Genomic DNA, 20611 nt, shown 5'->3' with positions numbered 1-20611 from the left:
TCTGCCACAGCCAGAAGTCACTCCAAGGCTACCCTAACAAAAGACTCTCCAGGAGGGGAACCCTGAAACTCCTCTGGAGGGCTATCCACACATCAGAACTGACAACTAGTCAGGGGTGATACCCAGAGCAAGTAGTTTCCATCCACCAAACACCCATCCCAGAAGATAGCCCAGGTTCTCCCCATTCCTCTCTTGACTTGTTACTAGGGAACGCTGGAGGATCAGATCATCCAAGCCAACCCCCTGCTGGAGGCCTTTGGAAACGCCAAGACCGTGAGGAATGACAACTCCTCCAGATTTGTAAGTCCCAGATGGGTTTTCAACTCCCAACCCAATTACACCCATCTGTTAAATTCTAGACAGGAAAAATTACTGCAGATGCTAAGATACACTGAGCCTTGGTCTACCCTTACAAAATTCAGATCAATTGATCCAAGAGGAGTTAGAAAGGTTTTGGCTTATTCCTGGCCAAAAAAAAAAAAAAAAAAGGAAGATTTAACCATCTCCCTTTAGCTAGTGAACACCCCTTCCCAGTATGCTGAAGTCACTGAGACTCAGTCAGGTTCCACAAGTAAGGAGAAATCATTTATATCAAATTGGCCTCTGTAGGTGGAAGAATGTATTTTCTTTTTAAATTTCTCTGCAAGTGTCCATATGCACATTTGAGGAGGCTACAACAAGATATCATCCTGATCACTTTCTATTTCCCTCGAGATAGGGTTTCTCACTGAACTAGATGCTTTTGGTTTCAGCCACAGTCCTAGGCAGCAACCTCTCAGGATCATCTTGGCGGTGTTCTATGTATTACCCATGATGCTGGGGTAACAGGCAATTGGAGTCATGCTTTGTGATTTGAAGCATTTTTTTTAAACGAAAAAGTTGGTTGACTTAGCCACAAAAACTTCAGTATGACTTAAATTAGCAAACTTGACCTCCTCCAGGTCAGGAGACCCTGGGAGGAGGGGCCAGTTAGTGAGGGCAGGAAAGGAGAGTAGAAACCAGAATGGCTTGGTATTGCCAATACTAAAAGATATAGTCCAACGTCCAGAATTTCATTTAAGATGAGCTCAACTTATTTACTCCCATGCTTGCACATTAATAAACACTCATTCCTCTATTTAACTGTCTTGGCCAAAGGAATAAGCACTCAGAGAGTGTCTGTTCTACACACCCAGGTCAGGTTGGTTATTGTGTGGGCCTTTAGTGGAGACAATGCTTTTGGGAACTTTGCATTAGTACACTCTTAGTCATGAGGCCTTTTCATCTGACTCAGAGTCACAATCACATCTGTCTACTCTCATCCAGACTAACCATTCCAGGCTAAGGGGTGACATTCGTTGTCTTTTTCTGAGGACTTCTCTAGCTTTTCATAGATTATTCATGAAACTCTGAAAAACTTTTGAGAACTGAACACATTGCAGAATGTATAAGGAAATAAAAATGGCAAGACTTTTGCCCTCAGATTAACTCACAGTATAGGAGAGGACCAGTTAAGTGCACCAGTATAAGAAAAAAGTACATACAATGTGCATGCTACTCTTCTAAATTATACATCGATACAATTTTATAACTATGTCATATAAATAACACATAAATAGTTTGTTTATTTCACATTTTGCATATAGTGTTTTATATACATGTGTGTGTGTTTGAGAGAGAGAGACAGAGACAGAGACAGAGACAGAGACAGAGACAGAGACAGAGACAGAGACAGAGACAGAAAGACAGAGAAGGGATAACACGGAACCTGAGTTGTTTATTTGGGAGATAGGGAGACTGGCCTGGGGCTGAGCCTGGAAGATGGATTTGCCATTAGGAAATAGCATGTAAAACTGAGGTGAGAAATCTTAGAAGAAGCCTCTAGAGGCAAAACAGAAACCAGAAAGACAGCTAAGACATTTATGGATTCTAAGGTGTTAGGAAGAGTGTGAGAACACAGGGATGAGACAATTAAAACAGACACAGTTCCAAGCAGAGAGTCAGCGAGTGAAGGAGGCAATCCATCAATCCTTGATGTGGCCCAAGCAGAGAAATCAGAAAATGAGCCTGCGGGCTTCCCCAGAGTTGCAGGAGCAGGGCCAGCACTTTGCGCAGAATTCTCAGAACCTTGGAGGACCCAGTCAGGGAACATGGGTGTCAGGGAACCAGAGAGGAAGAAAGTATCTGTGCTTCTGCCATCTCTCCCAGCCACGCCCCTCTACCCACTTCCTACTCGTGGATGGTAGCATCTCTCAGAGAATCAGAGGCAGCAAAAGTAACTTGTTGTCAACCTGTTGTTGGACAGGGGAAGTTCATTCGGATCCACTTTGGAGCCACAGGGAAGCTAGCATCAGCGGACATCGAAACCTGTGAGTCTACACAATGTATAAAAACAATGCTTAGCTAAATGTATCTCTAAAAAATTTGCAATCATATGATTGTTGTTGTTGTTGTTGTTGTTGTTGTTGTTGTTACCTTAGATCTCCTGGAAAAATCCAGAGTGACATTCCAGTTATCCAGTGAAAGAAGCTATCACATTTTTTATCAAATCATGTCAAATAAGAAACCAGAACTAATTGGTAAGCTCAGAGGTGTTCTTAGCTTCTTGACCAGTAGTGAGAAAGGTACCCAGACTTAGGGTACACTGCCTGAGGTGTTAAAGGCTCTCTATCTTTTACAGACTTGCTTCTGATTTCAACCAACCCCTTCGACTTCCCTTTCGTGAGCCAAGGAGAGGTCACAGTAGCTAGCATCGATGACAGCGAGGAATTGTTGGCAACTGATGTAAGCATGTATTTATTTGTTTGCACAGAGTAGTACAGAGTTTGTGAGCTGAGGGGCATCTTAGTGAGCTCATGGAAAAATGGGGAATGCAGAGATACTAACCTGACTGGACTCACAGATTGCCCCACCACCAAATTGCAATGCTTCAAAATGGGATCCACGAAGTTCTACAAGGCAGGCTACTAGTTCTACTCTCTGCCATTTTGATATAAATCTCTTTTGCATTCATAATGTGTGTGAACATCAGTTGGAGGTCTTCATATTGCAGCAAAGTACAAAGCAGGGGGGAAAAGACCCTCCACTCTGCAGTGGCATCTTCATTTTCCTTTCTACCTTTATCCTAGACTCATCCCAGGCACCATCCTCAGCACACGGGGCAGGCATGTAAGCTTTATCTGTAGGGATGCCCTGCAGATCTAATCACCGTAACAGTAATAACTAAATGTGCCGAGCACATCACAGAGACAACTAGCTTTACTTTAACAATTCAGTTAAATCCTAAGAGCATCTTTGACATGTATATCACCATTTCCCCGTTTTATGGATGTGGAAAGCTGACTCTTAGAATCTTAAAAGAAAATACACAACTTGCCTGAAAGTCTGTCTATAAATGGAAACATGTCTAAACCCAAGTGTGCCCAACCAGGAGTGGCGTTCATCTCCACTCATCTTGGCTCCACTCTCACAGAAGCTTCAAAGGCTACAGAATTGAATCTTATCCTTCAGCAGGGCGCATCTAGCACCCATCATCCTTAGCTTTATTCTGTGATGTTTCCAGGTAGAACTAATTGTCTAAAGCAAGTAGAAAATTTTCATGATCAAATAAGCCAAAGATAATGGCTTCCCCAGTCTCCAGTGTGTGAACACAAAGAAGAGTCAGATTAAAAACTGGTGCTTCAGCCCCAGAGGAAGGATCTCTTACGGTGTCTCTGGCAAATTAGTTTTCCGCCAATCATTGCAGCTTGATACTTGGACACTCACATTCTTTCTGTGGAGTGCCATACTCTTTGTCCTCACTCACCTGTGTGCTTTAAGGACTCTTATAGACTACACTGCCTTAGTCAGTGTAAATGTTACACAGTTGCATTATATAGGCATGAGTGTAGATCATGCATATGGCCAAAGGTAGCTGTGGATATGACCCAACACAAAAGCATAAACTTACTCTTAAAATTATCAGGTTGTTTTACCTTTAAAAAAATTTGCCAGTTCTCAAACATGAGCTTTATAGATTACAACGTCATATCCAACATCAACATATCTGGAAAATAGAAAAGCTTGTATAGCAAGCTTAGTACAGTGAACTTTCCCCTCAAATAGTTTTAGTTGTTGCTGGTTGAATCCACAGATGAGGGCCTATCACACCAAAGGTCTCTCATGTCTACACCTTCACTCTACCATTGTTCTCACTATTGGTGGCATTTCTCTTGAGTGGCAGTTAATGGCCTAAGAGAAGAATGCCTTTTGGGGATTGTGTTCCCAAGAGGTTCCCCCAAAAGTAACACTTTCTACTCATCCCTTCTAGAAATTAATGAAAGGGCCTCTCAATCTCCTGCAACAGCTCAATAAAACTAGCTAGGGACCACTGAGGTAAGATGTGAATTCAAGGATGACTACCATGGCCCCATGACCCTTCATTTTTTGCTAGATTCGTTCATGGGCTCTTCATCCCCACAGTGGAATGTCATCCTAGGAGTGCCTCACTTCTTCAGTATCATCCCCCTGACTCATTTGGTCTATCCTCCCAATTCAGACATGTCAAGATGTGTTTCAGCTCCACCAAAGGACATGTGTGGGCTGAAAACCTGCTACATAATCAATGTGCACACCCCAGAGAAGAACATTTTTTAAAATCATTTATTACTTATCATTTTATTAGGCTTTATGGTAAGAAGATGGGCAAAATAGTTTTGAAACTAAATCAGCAAACCCTGGACCCAGACTAGCTCTAGCCCCCATCCCCTGGCATCCTCTCTGTAGGACCCTGGGTAGGTTCTCACCCTCAGAGAACCCTATTTCTTCACCCATAAGCCTGCATATCTACAAAGTATGTGGACATGAAGGGTGTACATACACACATATAGGTATACTTCCATATATACATAATATAAACCTATAAGGTATTCATGTAGACTTTATTAGATAACATATGGATAGCACCTCACCCAATATCTTATATAAAAGAGGGGTTCTACAAAAATGTGTCCTTAGATCATCTGGAAGTTGGTAATATCTCTGCTGACCTTCCCTTCCAGGTTTTAATATTCTGCAGTGAATTTATTAAATGACTGACCATACTGGGATTCCCATGTTATAACAACAAACTGAAACTTTTGGAAACTATCCCTCTATCACTGCAATTTTCTTCCTCCAGTATCATACGGTGGCTTCAATACCCTCATCCAGAAAATCACCTCATTTATATGTAGTGGGAGAGGTTACAGCTAGTTCTTATCTAATAAAAGAAAATAAATACTCCATTTTCTTCCCGTAATCTCCACTCACCTAAACAAACATATTTATAAAACCAGATTTTAGCTCTTAACTTGACATATCACACACATTCACCCACTCGTGTGAGCAAATGCTGTCTCGTCTGATACACAATACGGATCCTTGAGCCCCTTCTCTTCCTTTTAGAATGCCATTGACATCCTGGGCTTCAGCCCGGAGGAGAAAGTTGGGATCTACAAGCTGACGGGGGCTGTGATGCATTATGGGAACATGAAGTTCAAACAGAAGCAGAGAGAGGAGCAGGCTGAGCCAGATGGCACGGAAGGTAACTGCCTCTGAGCAGGGTGAGGGTGGGGGGGATTTGATTCCTTACCCATGTTCATGTGTGTCCCAAGCCCAGGCTGTGTGAGATACATTTTTGCTGCTCTTCCAAAATTATATGCCCTGCATTTGAATTGTCCAAGGTTTGTCCTGAATTCATGTCTTAAACCAGTCCACTCATTTCATTAAGACTTATGGTGTCAAATCGTCATCTACTCTCAAGATATGCCTGATCTTTGAGGTGGACTTGAGCAGAAGACTATGGCTAAGTGAACTTCACTTTCTCTCTGTGCATACTAACATCAAAGCCGAGAATACTGTCCTGATAATGTGAGCTTAATATGTAAAACCTCCACTAAAAAGAATGTCAAGTTGTCTTCCTTCTATTGCTCCCACCCTGACATCTGCTGAACTTGACCCTGAAGCAAAAACTGGTGACCAAATCTCCCCCTTAGTAATTCTCACCTGGCTGATGAAACACACACTCTTCATTACACGTAAAGCCACACCCTGCCATACCCACTGAAATCCTAGAAGTAAAACTGAGAGAAGTAGGAAGAAAAGAAAGGCAACAGAACTCTTAACACACTCTAGAGCCTATTCTTTGGGCCTCTCTTCTCTCACATGCAACCTAAAATATTCCTTTACAAAAGAGTAAATAATTGTGGGTCAACCTTACAAATTCTTCCTGTTGATTCTATCCCCAAAGTGTAAGGTTTAGGGTTGGTTAAGTCTGGAGGCATCAAGAAGGCTCTCTAGGCATGGCTTAAATGTTAGGAAGATCTAAATGACCTTATCAGCATTCTGTTGAGTCTCACCTGATTGGTTTCTATCTGCCTGAATTTATCTCCCGTTTGTCACCTTAAAGCCATCTGATGAGCAGCATTACCATGAGTATAATAGCCTACCATATTCCTAGATCCCACCTACACTCAAGAGAGGATTATACAAGATGTTCTCCAGGGACACATGCCTTGGGAGCCATCTTGGAAGCCTGTCTACCTCAGTGGTACATGACGGGAAGAGATACTGATTTCAGAACAGGAATCATGCTTGCCCAGGATAACGGTGAAAGGCTTCTTGGAGTAGGGGACAGTGAATTGGGCTGTGAAGGATGGGTAGGATTCTGAAAGATGTGGAGAAAGAGAGACACACTGAGGTAAGTAAGGATACAAGAGAAATAACGTGGTGGGAACTGAGGAAGAGGGCTGGTCCACTTTGGCTACAGGGGAAAGAAAAGGATGTGGAAGATTTGCATTTGGAAAACTATATAAGCCACAGACACTCTTCATCAGTTTGTAATCAAGCAAATACCCCATCCCATGACTGATCTGACAAAGGCAATGCCTCCTTTGAGGTAACTACTTCCAAGGAGTTTCTAGTTTGTGTCAAGCTAAGAGAAACTAACCAGCACATACAAAAGCCATCTGTAGGTGGACTCTCCTGTATAAACTGTGGTAGTTTCTGTGCACTGATGTATACCCTCCAATGTACTGTAAATTATCTCCAGATAACTTTGACATCTACTACAATGTTAATAGTCATGCTATATTGCTCAGGACAGATGCATTGTTGTTGTTGTTGTTGTTCTTGTTGTTCTTGTTGTTCTTGTTGTTGTTGTTGTTTTGAGACAGGATCCCTGGCTAGTCTAGCACTCACTATACAGACCATGGTGGTCTGAAGTTAATAGTGCTCCACCTGGCTCCTAGGTGCTGGGATTAAAGGTGTGAGCCACTGTCACTGGCAATGCATGGTTTTTTAAGTCTTACATTATTTGGGGGATGTGAGGAAGTTGTACACCAGGGTCCATGTGGTAAGGTTAGAGAACAACTTGCAGAATTCAGTTCTCTCCTTTTATTGTGTGAGTCCTAGGGCTCAAAGTCAGGTTATCAGGTCTGGAGCAAACACCCTTACCTGCTAGGCAATCTAACAAGCTCAGACTTAATTCTTCCTCTTAGCATTTTCAACTCATGTTTGGTGGGATCTACAGGTGTTACAATATAACTAATATGCTTTTTGGTTTGGGTTTGTTGTTGTTGTTGTTGTTTTGAGACAGGCTCTCTCTATGTAGTCCTACCAGTCCTGGAACTTGCTATATAGACCAGGCTGACCTTGAACTCAGAGGTTTTCCCATCATTTACTCCCAATTGCTGAGATTAAAGGAGTGTACCACTGTGCCCAGATAACAAATGTGTTTATGAAGTCGAAAATTAGTAGGTAAAAAATCAGTCAAGATGCATATTGTTTGGGCATGTACCTCAATAGTAGAGCATAGTAGACATTCTCAACACCATGGGAAATAGAAAAAGGCAGAAAAAACGCCAAGCTTACTATTTACAAAGCTTGCATCTAGTTTGGAAGCTCTTGATAACAAAAGACACCTGGATGATAGGATGAGGTTTTACAGACAAGTCCATGCCTGTTACAGATAGAAGAATACAGAGACATCACAAATGATTGAAAGACATTTTTCTGGGAGGAGCCTGGGCTAGCTGGACAGCCTAATGGCTTCTGTTTTCTATAACACCATGTCTCCTCTTCCTTCAGTGGCTGACAAAGCTGGATACCTGATGGGACTGAATTCAGCAGAGATGCTGAAAGGCCTGTGCTGTCCAAGAGTGAAGGTTGGAAATGAGTATGTCACCAAAGGACAGAATGTCCAGCAGGTAATAGAGTCTCAGCATCCGTTTTACTAGGACAGCCTGCTAGTCTAACCATGTCTGCAGCTGTCTTCTGGTTACATTCTGAAAGTTGTATGAAACTGCTTTAGCATCAAGGTGGAAATTATCCTTAGATTTCAGGGGGGGACCTGAGGAATACAAATGCATGCGTGCCCACTCCTGTTATGGGGGCAGGTAACTAGGAAATGAAGGCGAAACAGCCTCTCTCTGACTCCTTTGCAGCTACAAATGCTATTATCTCTCTCTGATGTGTCTTTGCTAAATAAAGTTTCTTTGCCCCTCCTGCCTGAGACCTCCCTCGGATTTCTCAAATTAACACTTCCATATTTCTACTCTCAACCTGAGATTCAGATCAGCAGCTTTTAATTCCAATTTCAAATCCTATAAAGGGATACTAATTTATCCAATCTACTTCAAGGCTTCTCCTCTGATTGGAACTTGACAATTCCTGGAGTCATGTGCTATGGCCATGGCTGTTAAGAAACTATGTTTTTAGTGGAATTGTTATCAGAGAAAGAATAATATCACAAGGTAGACAGATGTCTTAAAAATAGTTAATAAGATACTGCATGATGTGAAATTGGCAACACTCAATTACTTTTGACCATCATGATGTCAATTTGATGCTTCAACTTAACAAAACTAATGAGTGTGGACTAATGATTTAATGTGAACATTAAGTGGATGGTCCTTTCTCAAGGTGACCAACTCAGTGGGAGCTCTGGCCAAGGCTGTCTACGAGAAGATGTTCCTGTGGATGGTCACCCGCATCAACCAGCAGCTGGACACCAAGCAGCCCCGGCAGTACTTCATCGGGGTCTTGGACATCGCTGGCTTTGAGATCTTTGATGTGAGCTGTTTGGGCAAATGACTGGCTTTTTCTGTCTGCTTAGCTCTGGTCCCAAATTCATTCGCATAGATTTCTCAGACTTAAACTCTTTCATATTTGCACCCAGTTCAACAGCCTGGAGCAGCTGTGCATCAACTTCACCAACGAGAAACTGCAACAGTTTTTCAACCACCACATGTTCGTGCTGGAGCAGGAGGAGTACAAGAAGGAAGGCATCGAGTGGGAGTTCATTGACTTCGGGATGGACCTGGCAGCCTGCATCGAGCTCATTGAGAAGGTACGGGTGCTTCCTCCGTGGTTGGTACCCTCACATTCTTCTCTGCCTCTTCTCTGCTCATAGATGGGCATCTCTAATCCCTCTCCCTTTCAGACAGCTGGATTCCTCTTTGCAGAGAGAGTAAGATTGGAAAGAGGGAGACTCAGAAAGCACTCAGAACTGTTCTAACACCTAAGGAGGTGATTGAGGGGTTAAAATAGAAAACCACAAGCATGTCAGTGGATTCTGCACATGCATTGTGACATCTCTTACTACTGACATGCCCCAAAATTCAAAGAGCAGAGACCAGGGGCATTGCTATTCTTAGTGAAAAGTTACTGTGAAAACAAGGAATGATGTTAACTTTTATTAAGGACTTTGATACTGGGTCAGGGGATACATTCCTGTAATTCCAATGCTTGAGGGTCTAAAACAGAAGGATTATTAGTTCTAGATTAATCTACCCAGTAAGAGCCCACTCTTTGTATCTACCACTGTCCTATTACTACATCATACCAGGAACCTTGTTCTCATGGCTCACAATCCAGTGCTCTCAGCAGCACAGTGGTGGCAACAAAGGATTTCTCTTTGCTTTCTCCATCCTTGGAACCACTAGCCTGGCTTCTCAACTGTAAAGATACCATCTCTGTCATCCTCCTTCTAGCCGATGGGCATCTTCTCCATCCTGGAAGAGGAGTGCATGTTCCCCAAGGCCACAGACACCTCTTTCAAGAACAAGTTGTATGACCAGCACCTGGGAAAATCCAACAACTTCCAGAAGCCCAAACCTGCCAAAGGCAAGGCTGAAGCACACTTCTCCCTGGTGCACTATGCGGGCACTGTAGACTACAACATCGCTGGCTGGCTGGATAAGAACAAGGACCCGCTGAATGAGACCGTAGTGGGGCTGTACCAGAAGTCCTCCCTGAAGCTGTTGTCCTTCCTCTTTTCCAACTACGCAGGAGCAGAAGCAGGTAAGGTTCTCTTTCCCTCATGGGAGCTCTGTGCAATCACTCACACCCTAAAGCTGCTCATACATCAGACGGCCCAACATAAGCTTTAGGCTCTCGCCTCTATTTTCCTTCCTCCTACTCTCAGTGCTCCTCTTAAAACATGAAGCTCCATGGAGGTAAGATGGACCCTAAGTGGACAAGGTAGTCAGTAATTCATTGTTCAATGATTTTCTTTAAATTAAGATGTAATTGAAATGCAATAAAATTAGTAATTAAAAATCCAGTGGGTATGTATGTTTGTAATGCTGGGCAATCATCACTACTATCTAATTTAAGAACATCTTATCACCCCTGTAGTCCATAAGCAGTCTCTCACCATTCCTGTCTCCAGAGCCTGGCAACCTCTGATCTACCTTCCATCTCTGTGGACTATTTTCTTGAAGCTGGCCAGGGTTTCTGTAACCTTGGTATAACTTAGGAGTAATACCAAGAGTTTACTACAAGGATGTATGTGACTATGAACTTGAGAATTCCTGTAGAGCTGAGGCTAGCTTGAGGGTGTGTTTGGCTTTTTCATAGGAATGGAATCATATATGAGAGGGTCCTTCACTCAGGCATGATATTCTCAAGGTCTGTGCATGATGTAGCAGTATTAGTTCTTGATTCCTTTCTAGAGACAATAATATCTCACTGCATGGGTCGTCTTCACCTGGTCTCTGCTGTCACCATCCTGTGGGTATTTGGACAATCTCCACTTTCTGGATTCTGTGAATAGGATTACCCTGTGAATAGAATCCCCTGAGTATGCAAATTTTTTTTGTACTTATCTGTTGTCAGTGACAAGAATATACACCTAGGAATAAAAGTGCAGGGTCACATGGTGTCCTTGAGTCTTTTCCAGTTGGTGTTGTAGTCATGCAATAACTATGCTTATTTGTCTAAGAAAGGACTTTACTTTATAGTTTAAGTTAGCCTAGAATTCAGTATATAGCCCAGCATGACCCAAACTTGTGATCCCCCTCCCTCAAATCCCCATATGCTAGGATGTGGGAATATACTGCTACAGCCAGCCTCTCTATGTCTAATCATTTGGGAAATTACAGAAGTTGTTCCCCATATGGATACAGAATAGCCTGTACCAACTTCCAAGGTTCCCAGTCCTTTCATGCTCTCTTTACTAACAGATGTGGTACATTAAACAGTTGTCCAAGATACAGTTTTAAAATATTGACCATTTAAGTATAAGCTTTTAGTAATTAATTTATTTAATTTAAAATGAATGCAAGATAATCATTCAGTAGATACTTACATAACATTATAAGAGTTAATGTCTAGTTATACTTTGGGCTGAGAATTGTAATAAATGAGCACAATTTAAATTTGAATGACAAAATTATTTTCTTTGAGTCTGACCAGGGTATCTCTAAGAGTCTCTTAGGGACAATGTTACTTAGCAACAATGCCAAGACATTATTTGAAGAACCTATGGATGGATATAGATCTGAAAAGGGGGCTTTCTGGCCTTCCCTCCCTGATTCAAATATGCACTCCTGCTAATCTCATACAGAGAGGCCAAGTGACAGAGTATAAGGACAAGAGAGGGACTATTTCCCCCAAAGCTGAATAAAGATTAAGTTTCAGAGGCTAAATAGGAAAGATGGCTACTCAGTAAACTTAGACCAAACATCACTGACTTCACACTGAGACAAGAAATTAGGTGGTTTCTCCCAGAAAAGGAAGGGGGGAATAGACTATAGAATATTTGTGAGAAAAAATAGAGTTTTGTTCTTTTCAGTTTCTTCCTCATGAAGGCAGATTCCAGGATGCTGAGAGCCATTCCTATGATCTTAGCACTGGGGTAGTAGAGGCAGAAGGATTGCTATAAGTTCAAAGCCAGCCTGGGTTACAGAGCAAGACCCGGTCTCCAAGATAAAAAATAAAATCAAACTATAAATAATAAAGGGGTAAGCACAGGAGAGAGGTTCCAATCACGGAGAAGAATCTCTCAACCCATTTGACTAAATGTCAGACTCCCCAAGAAGAGGACTGTCTCCCTACACCAAGAGTATATATTATTGCTCTCTGCTCAATGTCACCACATCCCACCTCAACCCATTAGCACACTGATAAAATTGAGTGTCCCCAAATCGGAGAGAGCTTAGGTGTGTGCTAAGAACAACCCAACAAAACTTGGGCCAATGCAGTCAACACTCTTATCACTGGGCTCAGAAGAGGGTGTGTATAGATCCTTCCCCTAGGCCACCTGACCCCAATTCTGTGTGTCCCCCTGCAGGTGACTCCGCAGGAGGCAAGAAGGGAGGAAAGAAGAAGGGCTCCTCCTTCCAGACTGTGTCTGCTGTGTTCAGGGTACGTGGTTTCTCTTTTGATATCTTCCTCTTTCGCTTGTTTCTCTGTCCAGTGAAATGGCATGCACTAAGAGAGATGTGCTTGCTTCTATCCGTGCCCCAGGAAAACTTAAACAAATTGATGACCAACCTAAGGAGCACCCATCCTCATTTTGTGCGATGCCTGATTCCCAATGAGACCAAGACTCCTGGTGAGTGACTCTCCTGGCTAGAACGGGACTCCCTAAAATGTGTGTACATTCCTAAGGATGGGCTGAAGAGAAGAGGGGAGGAGATGGCTTAGGAGACCATTTAAAGTTCAGAACATGGGGCATAGAGGTGTGCACTGCCAACCCCACAGTTCCTAAGGCTGAGGCAAAAGGTTGTAGTTTGATGTCAGCCATGGCAGCAAGACAAGATTCAGTCTCAAAAACCAAAAGGGAAAAAGAAAAAAGAAAAACGGGTTTGATATATTCATACAAAGGCAATACAGAACTCTCCTTGGGCCTGTCTGGAGAGCATGGAAGGCTAGGAGCCAAAGACAGCATGATCCCTGGCAGAGCTCAACTCGGAATTCCTAGTGAGCTTCAGTGAGAGGGACCTGGGAAGACAGCCTCTGCTCTGTCGCTGCCTTGCAAAGTCTCCCACAGTATCCTGTCACACCATAATATTCTTCTTTGGAGTTTTGGAGTGGCCTCCGTCCCAAAGGACCCATCACCAGATAAAGGTCTTTAAGTTTTCTCCCAGCTGCTCTGTAATTCTGCTTTTGTCCCTGCCCTTGACTCTCCCAGCGCTATAGCCTTGACCTTGTCTGCTTGCTTCTGGCCACAGCAATGACATGCCCACGGGGCTCCTTCCCACTAGCTAGGGGCAGCTTTAATCTGGTTACTCACTTCAACTCAAACCTACATCTTATGAGGTAGGAGCTACTGTTCTGCATATTTTACCAATGAAGAAATCAAGACATATTAGATTTCAAGAAATTCCTTTTCCCAAAGTCCAGCATTTAGACAAAAGCTCTGGCTTTTAAGAAGATAGTTTCTGCTTATTAAAAGGAGTCATTCTCCTCATCTCTGGCAAAAGAAGCTGGGTGGCTAGCTCCTCCTTAACTATGCCTGGGCTGCCTATTTAACATATCAAAGGGAATCAATGCAGGCCGGTCTCTCCCAGCACTGTCTGTACCTTTACAGAGTTCTGGCTCCTCTCAGCACTTCTCACCCCACCCCTACTCTCAACTTCTAACCCCCTGAGCCTCACTTCCCATCCCCCTAGCTTCTTGGACTCCTCTACAACCCAGCCATTTTGGCTATCATTCTCTTGGTTTCTTGGCCTCTTGGTCTCTGGGTTCCCAGGGAACTCTCTCTTCTCTTCCTCTCTCGCTCCCCCAGTTCCTTGACCAGGTTCAGTCTGCTGGCCAAGTTCAGTCTGGACCATCCCAGTTGTCTGTGTCTCTTGCTCTCTACAATAAATCTTCCCTTTAACTCACACCTGGAAGCTCCACATCCTCATTTTTTCCCAAGACACAGAAGGTCCCTTTCATGAGGTTGGTAAACAGCACAGTTGGGATTTGAACCAGTAGGAATCACATTCATGGACTGAAATACACTGTGTCTCATTAATATGCATAATCATGCTTTGTGCATTTGTTAAAAATTAAATAATCAGGGGATACTAAGAGGAGATGTGAAAAATGAAAAATATAAACCACAAATATTGTGTGCTATAAAATCAAGAGAAACGAACACCAATGTGTTATTAAAGAAATAAGAAATTTTATTTATATATTTAAAGATTTCTCTAATATAACCAAGAAGTAGAAATGTTGGAAATTTGCCAAAAAGAATAATTCATTTTTTTGATAAAGCTGGAAGAGAAATTTTAACAGTACCCTAAGACCATGAGAATCTTAAGAGTCCCTTAAATGGATTTTCTATTCAAGATAGAATGAAGCTATTACCATAGAAAATGGAAAGGAACCAAAACCGGGAGGAAACGAGGGAGGGGGAACCAGACTGAAAAAAATGTCTACGGTTTCCTGCACAAATCCTCCTGGAATTCTGATAGGGATATTTCCTCCACAGTTTTTACCAGTCTTTCTGCAGGGAATTCCCACCCGGTGGACCTTTGGGCAGGGATGGCAGTGTCCTACATTTGCACAGTACGGTGTCGTAGCCACAAGCTGCAAAAAGTTTGGCTTAAGTCAACTAAGATGAATCCTTGTTGTTAATGACCTTAAGTGTATAAGGCCACACATAGATGATAAATTACTGCACTAGAGGAGGCTCAGCTCTAGTCAAGCTGTGAAACTGTCTTAAAGATCTCTCTTCAGGGCAAGCAGGAACACCTGTAGACATTCTAGAAATTTCTATAAGGTGACATCAAAGCCAGAATTAGCTGTGCCCCTCCCTAGCAACTTAGAAAGCTTACAGTGAGAAACCACCACAGCCACAGCCTCTCTCCTCTAACCTTCTGGCCAGGCTGGTTTCCAAGAGTGGCCTTGGCTTTTCAGTCATAGGCTTCTCTGGTCCCTCTGGCCCCAACTATTCCACTCAACCCCTGCTCCCTGAGGCAGGTACTGAGAAGAGGGCCATCAGCCCAATATACTCAGCCTCCAACTCTTGCCTTCCTTTCTGTCTCGCATCTGGCTTTGAAGGTTCTGCACATTAGACAGTTTTCACCCCTAAGCAGAGGTGGAAGACTCTTCAGGTTGTCTAACAGGAACTCCCAGACCCTTTCCACATAACCCTGCTTTCCTCAGAGCATAGTTACCGAGGCTTCAGGAATGATAAATTTCTTATTCTCATGTTCATGGGGTGCTGGAGTCTCTCAGGAAGACTGGAGCGATTTCCCCTGTGAGGCTTATTATACACATTGCAGTCACTCCTAGACTCCCGCTTAGCGCTACTATCAACACACTTAAGTGCTGTTGATACTGAAGAAGTTCATGGGTGTCTCAGATCATCAAGACAGTGAAAAGCCACCAATAGTCCCACACCCCGCCCTTTCCCCAGGTGTGATGGACCACTACTTAGTCATGCATCAGCTGCGCTGTAATGGTGTCCTGGAGGGCATCCGGATCTGCAGGAAAGGGTTCCCCAGTCGAATCCTCTATGCTGACTTCAAACAACGGTAGGTTGGCTCTTCCGTGTATATAACTCCTTTAGGGACAGTTTTTATAGACACAGTTCCATCCAAAGTGGCCCAAGTGGTTGGTAAACCAACAAGCTTCTGAGGGTTTCCTATAAACATCACTTTGCCACAAGGATGAGCCCATGTCCAGTGTACATCTTGGGATGACCCAAGGTGGTCTATCAGTACAGTCAGACCCCACCTGACTGACAGGCTAGGTCTAACTGTCACTTTAAAGAAGAATGTTTCACCACAGGACTGATGGACATTTGGGACTCTGTGATCCTTCACAGAGAGGTGTTCTTGTATATTAGAGCATCCTAGCAGCATCTCTGGCCTCTACCCAAAGATGCTGGGAGCAAGCCACATACCACATTCCTGTGCTATGACCATCAAAGGTACCAGACATTGCCAGGTGTTCCTTGGGATCCAAGTCTTCCAGTTGAAACCCACTGCCCCAGAACACCTCTTTCTTTCCAGAAGTCCAGACCCCTTGAGGGTTAGGAGGGCTGAGGTCTCTAAGCCACGGTTTAATTCAAAGCTCTTCCAGGTCAGAGAAGAGCCATTTCCTCTGAAGGCAACTTTGCTGAGCTAGATGTTCATCCCGCCTTCCTCCTTCCTTTATGTTTCTTTCCCTCCACCACACCCTAGAACTCACCCCTGGACTCTCCCCTCACCTCAAGCTAGCAGAATACTGCTTACCTTCTTAAGAGTGGAGCAGAAGGTTCTAGAAGGGTCTGGTCTCAGGTATAAGACCATGCTGAGAGGTCAGAACCAGTGTCTCTTCTCCTCCTCAGGTACCGGATCCTTAACGCCAGTGCCATCCCGGAAGGGCAGTTCATCGACAGCAAGAATGCCTCGGAGAAGCTCCTGAACTCCATTGATGTGGACCGAGAGCAGTTCCGATTTGGCCATACCAAGGTGAGGACGAGTGGCCTGGAGACTCCTGCCACCCTGCAGCTTGTCCACTGCTCAGAAGGAAGAGTCATTCTTCTTCCAGTCAACTTGAGCAGCCTGGTCTTGCAGTCCTGGCAGAGGAACCCTGGGACAGTGGCTGGGGGGCTCTGGCTCTGTTGCTGATCTTTAAGAGTCAAGAAGCTTAAGTCAGAAAATGGAGCATAAAGCAGGGGAACCCTTAGGTCCTAGAGAGCCACGAGAGAGACTCTCAAAGGGGAAGAAAGAGCCTCAGCGTGCATAGGACATAGGACAGATTCCAGGGTAAGCTTGAGAAGGGTAATGATAACCAATGGAAGGACTCCTGGTCACTGTGTGCATGTATGTGTCCTGTGCGCAGCCACCCAGACATATATCACTGACTCAATCCTATTCTGGACACAGTTGTGTCCTGTGGTTACTTTCTGGGTCTGCCATAATTGCCTTTATGTGACTGATGGACCTGGAAGCTACTTTAGAGCACACTGCCTTACCAGCAGCCCAAGAGGTACAAAACCAGAGACCACCCCCGAGGAACGGAAGGCCTGGAAATATTTCGGGTGTCATGGATGGAATTGAGAAGAAACAGGCTCCATCACGAGGCTGACTGAACACCTGCCGAGGACACAGCTGGGCTCCTCTCTCTTTTAATGCAGGTGTTTTTCAAAGCTGGGCTCCTGGGGCTTCTGGAAGAGATGAGAGACGAGAAGCTGGTGACCCTAATGACACGCACGCAGGCAGTGTGCAGGGGCTACCTGATGAGGGTGGAGTTCAAGAAAATGATGGAGAGGAGGTAACTCATCTCTCTTACCCACCCTTCCTACTCAGCACCTGGAAATCACTTCCTTCTTTGGGTCTTTGCATGTTCATTCATTCATTCATTCATTCATCCAATCATTTGTCCAGTAGTGACTGAGCAGTCATTCTGTGCACTGGAGATAGGTAAACAAACCCTGCCTTCCAACAGTTCACGGATACATGGAAAGCAGACACACGCAGAGAGAGATTCAATACTTCAGACAATGGCAGTTTTAGTTAGGCAAAGGAGGACCTGGCACAGCAAGCCTCTGGCCTGGTTCACATAGTGGAGTTGGCATGGAGTTGGCTCAGCCTTCCTTCTTCCTAATCTTTTCCTGCTGCATCCAGTGCCCTCATTCACATAGACTAATAGGCTCTGCAATGCTTAGGTGTACCACCTCCTACCCAGCTGGGAAGGATGAAGATTCTGAGACCTGTTGGGGAGGGGTTCAAATGGAAAACGAACTAGCAAGTACAGTACGACGGGTAATTAATCAAAGTCCTGTGGATGCCCAGGGAGTCCATCTTCTGCATCCAGTACAATGTTCGTTCCTTCATGAACGTCAAGCACTGGCCCTGGATGAACCTGTTCTTCAAGATCAAGCCCCTGCTGAAGAGCGCGGAGGCGGAGAAGGAGATGGCCACCATGAAGGAGGACTTCGAACGAGCCAAGGAAGACCTGGCTAGATCTGAGGCTCGTCGGAAGGAGCTGGAGGAGAAAATGGTCTCCCTGCTGCAGGAGAAAAATGACCTTCAGTTGCAAGTCCAGTCTGTAAGTTTCTTCTACCCAAGAGTGCAAAACACAGATTCCCAGGACAATGAAGGAGCAGGGAGGGCCCCTTAGCTGTCTATTTAAGAGGCAGTGGTGCCACCTAGTGGTCCTACCAAGCATTGCAGCATTACCCGGTCAGTAGGAACAGGGCTGGCCTTGGATTCCCCAGAAAACATGTTGGCAGAGTAACTTTATGCTCTCTCTGGTCTTTTCTCTGTCTTCCACAGCAAGAAAAACACACACTCATACACATAAAATAAGAATACTTATTTTAAATGTTTAAGTCCACATTTTAAATGTATCAATAAAAATAAATCATTAAAATTAAATAACACAACTGAAAACAGAAACCAATTTTCCATGCATGATTTTCAATATATGATTATTCTCTGAAAAATTCTTTAGAGATTTCATTTTTGAAGCATAATTGTTTCCTCTCCAGGAAATGTATTTTTTTTTCTCTTAATCAAACCCTCAGAGACTTCCCTTGCATCTCCCCTGATGTACAGTCATGTTCTCTCACTTACTCTCACCCCATGAGTAGAGAGAGTGCTCTCCATGGGAGCACCGCCTTCCAAGGCTCAGAGGACAGGAGTTCCCGATCCAGCTGTGTTAACCTCCCAGATTCCCCTCTTGTTAGCGTTCGTTAGTTCTCTTGTCTGGCTTCATGTTCACATCTGAAAATGAGCATCGTAACAGGACATAATGAACATCATAACAGTACTCACAGTGAATGGTTGTCAAGGAATCAGAGGCCCGGTCGCATGTCAAGTGCCCAGCATGTGCTGAGGCGTCGAGAGGTTCAGAGAGCGTTAGCAAGGACTCTTCCCGGCTCATTCCATCCATTGTCCTACACTGTGTGTCTAGTGCTCCAAATACTCTACAGTGGGAAGGCATTGGCTGATTTAGCTTATGAGCATACATAGCCAGTCTTGGTCCCACCCACAAGACTCACTACAGTCTTCTGGGACATGGGTCTATTCAGTCACCTAGTCCTGTGTGTTTTTACTCTCCCGTTCTATTGCTGGAGGAAGCACAGCCAAGGACATATGGACAGCCCCCTTCTGTTGAATGTTAACAGGTAGAAAGTAGACATTTGAAAACACCAATCTGCTTTGTATCGCATGGAGTATGCAGATCACGTGGTTCTTGACTGGTGGAAGAGGCTTTCTTGTTTACAATGAACCTGTAACTCCATGAGTGCCTTCGCGTGAGATTACTTTGAGTGATTGGCTGCCAGAGACGATGTCCTCAGTGGTTAAGCAAGCACATAGATGACATTTGTGTAAATGCCTGCGTGCACGTACAGCCAGCCTACTCCTCAGCTCGGCTTAGGTGCCAGATTTTTTAGGGTCAGGTCCTTTCTTTCCAGGGCTTACAAATAACTGACCAGAACTCCCAGTGACCCGTCTCTTTCAGGAAACAGAGAATCTAATGGATGCGGAGGAACGGTGTGAGGGTCTCATCAAAAGCAAGATCCAACTGGAGGCAAAGGTCAAGGAACTGAATGAGAGGCTGGAGGAGGAGGAAGAGATGAATTCTGAGCTGGTTGCCAAGAAGAGGAATCTGGAAGACAAGTGTTCTTCTCTCAAAAGAGACATCGACGACCTGGAGTTGACCCTGACTAAGGTCGAGAAGGAAAAGCACGCCACGGAGAACAAGGTGGGTATACTGAGGGCTCCTCACAGGCTTCCCGCCAGCCTTCTTCACTCATCACCTAGAAGTGGGAGGCAGGAACTGGGGCCAGCCTGGTCTACATAGCAAGCAGCTGCCAGATCTGATCCCTCATCCTTGAGCCCCACTCCACAAGCTCTCTGACAACTCTTCCTGGGGGGTGGGGTGGGGGCGTTGCTAACTTGTGCATTTCCTTGGCAGTAAGGACTGAATACAGGCACCCTCAAGCCTTAGAAGGATGTAGAGAAAGCCGGTTGGCATTACTTAGTCCAATTAGGAATCTAGTGGCTAGAGAGACAGCTCAGCCATCAAGAGCACTGGCTGCTCTTCCAAATGTGGTTTACAACAGTCTGTAACTCCAGTCACACGGGATTTGATGTCTTCTTCTGGACTTTATGGGAACTACACACACATGGTATACATAGGTCCTTATATGCAGACAAAACACCCATACACATAAAACAAAAATTTCCAGGAGTAGTTGTGCATGTCTTTAATTCCAGAACTCAGAAGGCAGAGGCAGGCAGATCTCTGTGAGCCTGGGGCCAGCCTGGTCTACATAACAAGTCCTAGGAGAGCCAGAGCTACATAAGAACCTTGTATAAAAAGGAAGGAAGAAGAAAGGAGAAATAGAAAGAAAGAAAAAAGAAAGAAGGAAAGAAAGAAAGAAAGAAAGAAAGAA

The 20611-nt window shown here is 44.2% G+C and overlaps 1 protein-coding gene across 1 annotated transcript in view; it reads left to right on the top strand.

The window, feature by feature from the left end:
- The window catches only part of Myh13 (myosin heavy chain 13), a 51161-nt gene that overhangs the window by 10717 nt on the left and 19833 nt on the right, over window positions 1-20611 (top strand). Inside the window, exons 9-24 of the mRNA XM_021176266.2 lie at window positions 208-300; window positions 2285-2348; window positions 2460-2558; window positions 2660-2763; window positions 5404-5542; window positions 8086-8204; window positions 8920-9069; window positions 9176-9346; window positions 9990-10299; window positions 12572-12645; window positions 12748-12835; window positions 15635-15752; window positions 16550-16673; window positions 17342-17478; window positions 18000-18255; window positions 19675-19917. Coding sequence (XP_021031925.1) covers window positions 208-300; window positions 2285-2348; window positions 2460-2558; window positions 2660-2763; window positions 5404-5542; window positions 8086-8204; window positions 8920-9069; window positions 9176-9346; window positions 9990-10299; window positions 12572-12645; window positions 12748-12835; window positions 15635-15752; window positions 16550-16673; window positions 17342-17478; window positions 18000-18255; window positions 19675-19917 — 2289 coding nt within the window. The remainder of the gene's footprint in view (window positions 1-207; window positions 301-2284; window positions 2349-2459; window positions 2559-2659; window positions 2764-5403; window positions 5543-8085; window positions 8205-8919; window positions 9070-9175; window positions 9347-9989; window positions 10300-12571; window positions 12646-12747; window positions 12836-15634; window positions 15753-16549; window positions 16674-17341; window positions 17479-17999; window positions 18256-19674; window positions 19918-20611) is intronic.

Source organism: Mus caroli, unplaced genomic scaffold, assembly GCF_978045245.1.
Source record: "Mus caroli unplaced genomic scaffold, Mus_caroli_1 scaffold_13, whole genome shotgun sequence".
Taxonomy (NCBI): Eukaryota; Metazoa; Chordata; class Mammalia; order Rodentia; family Muridae; genus Mus; species Mus caroli.
This window is presented reverse-complemented; position numbering and strand designations above follow the sequence as displayed.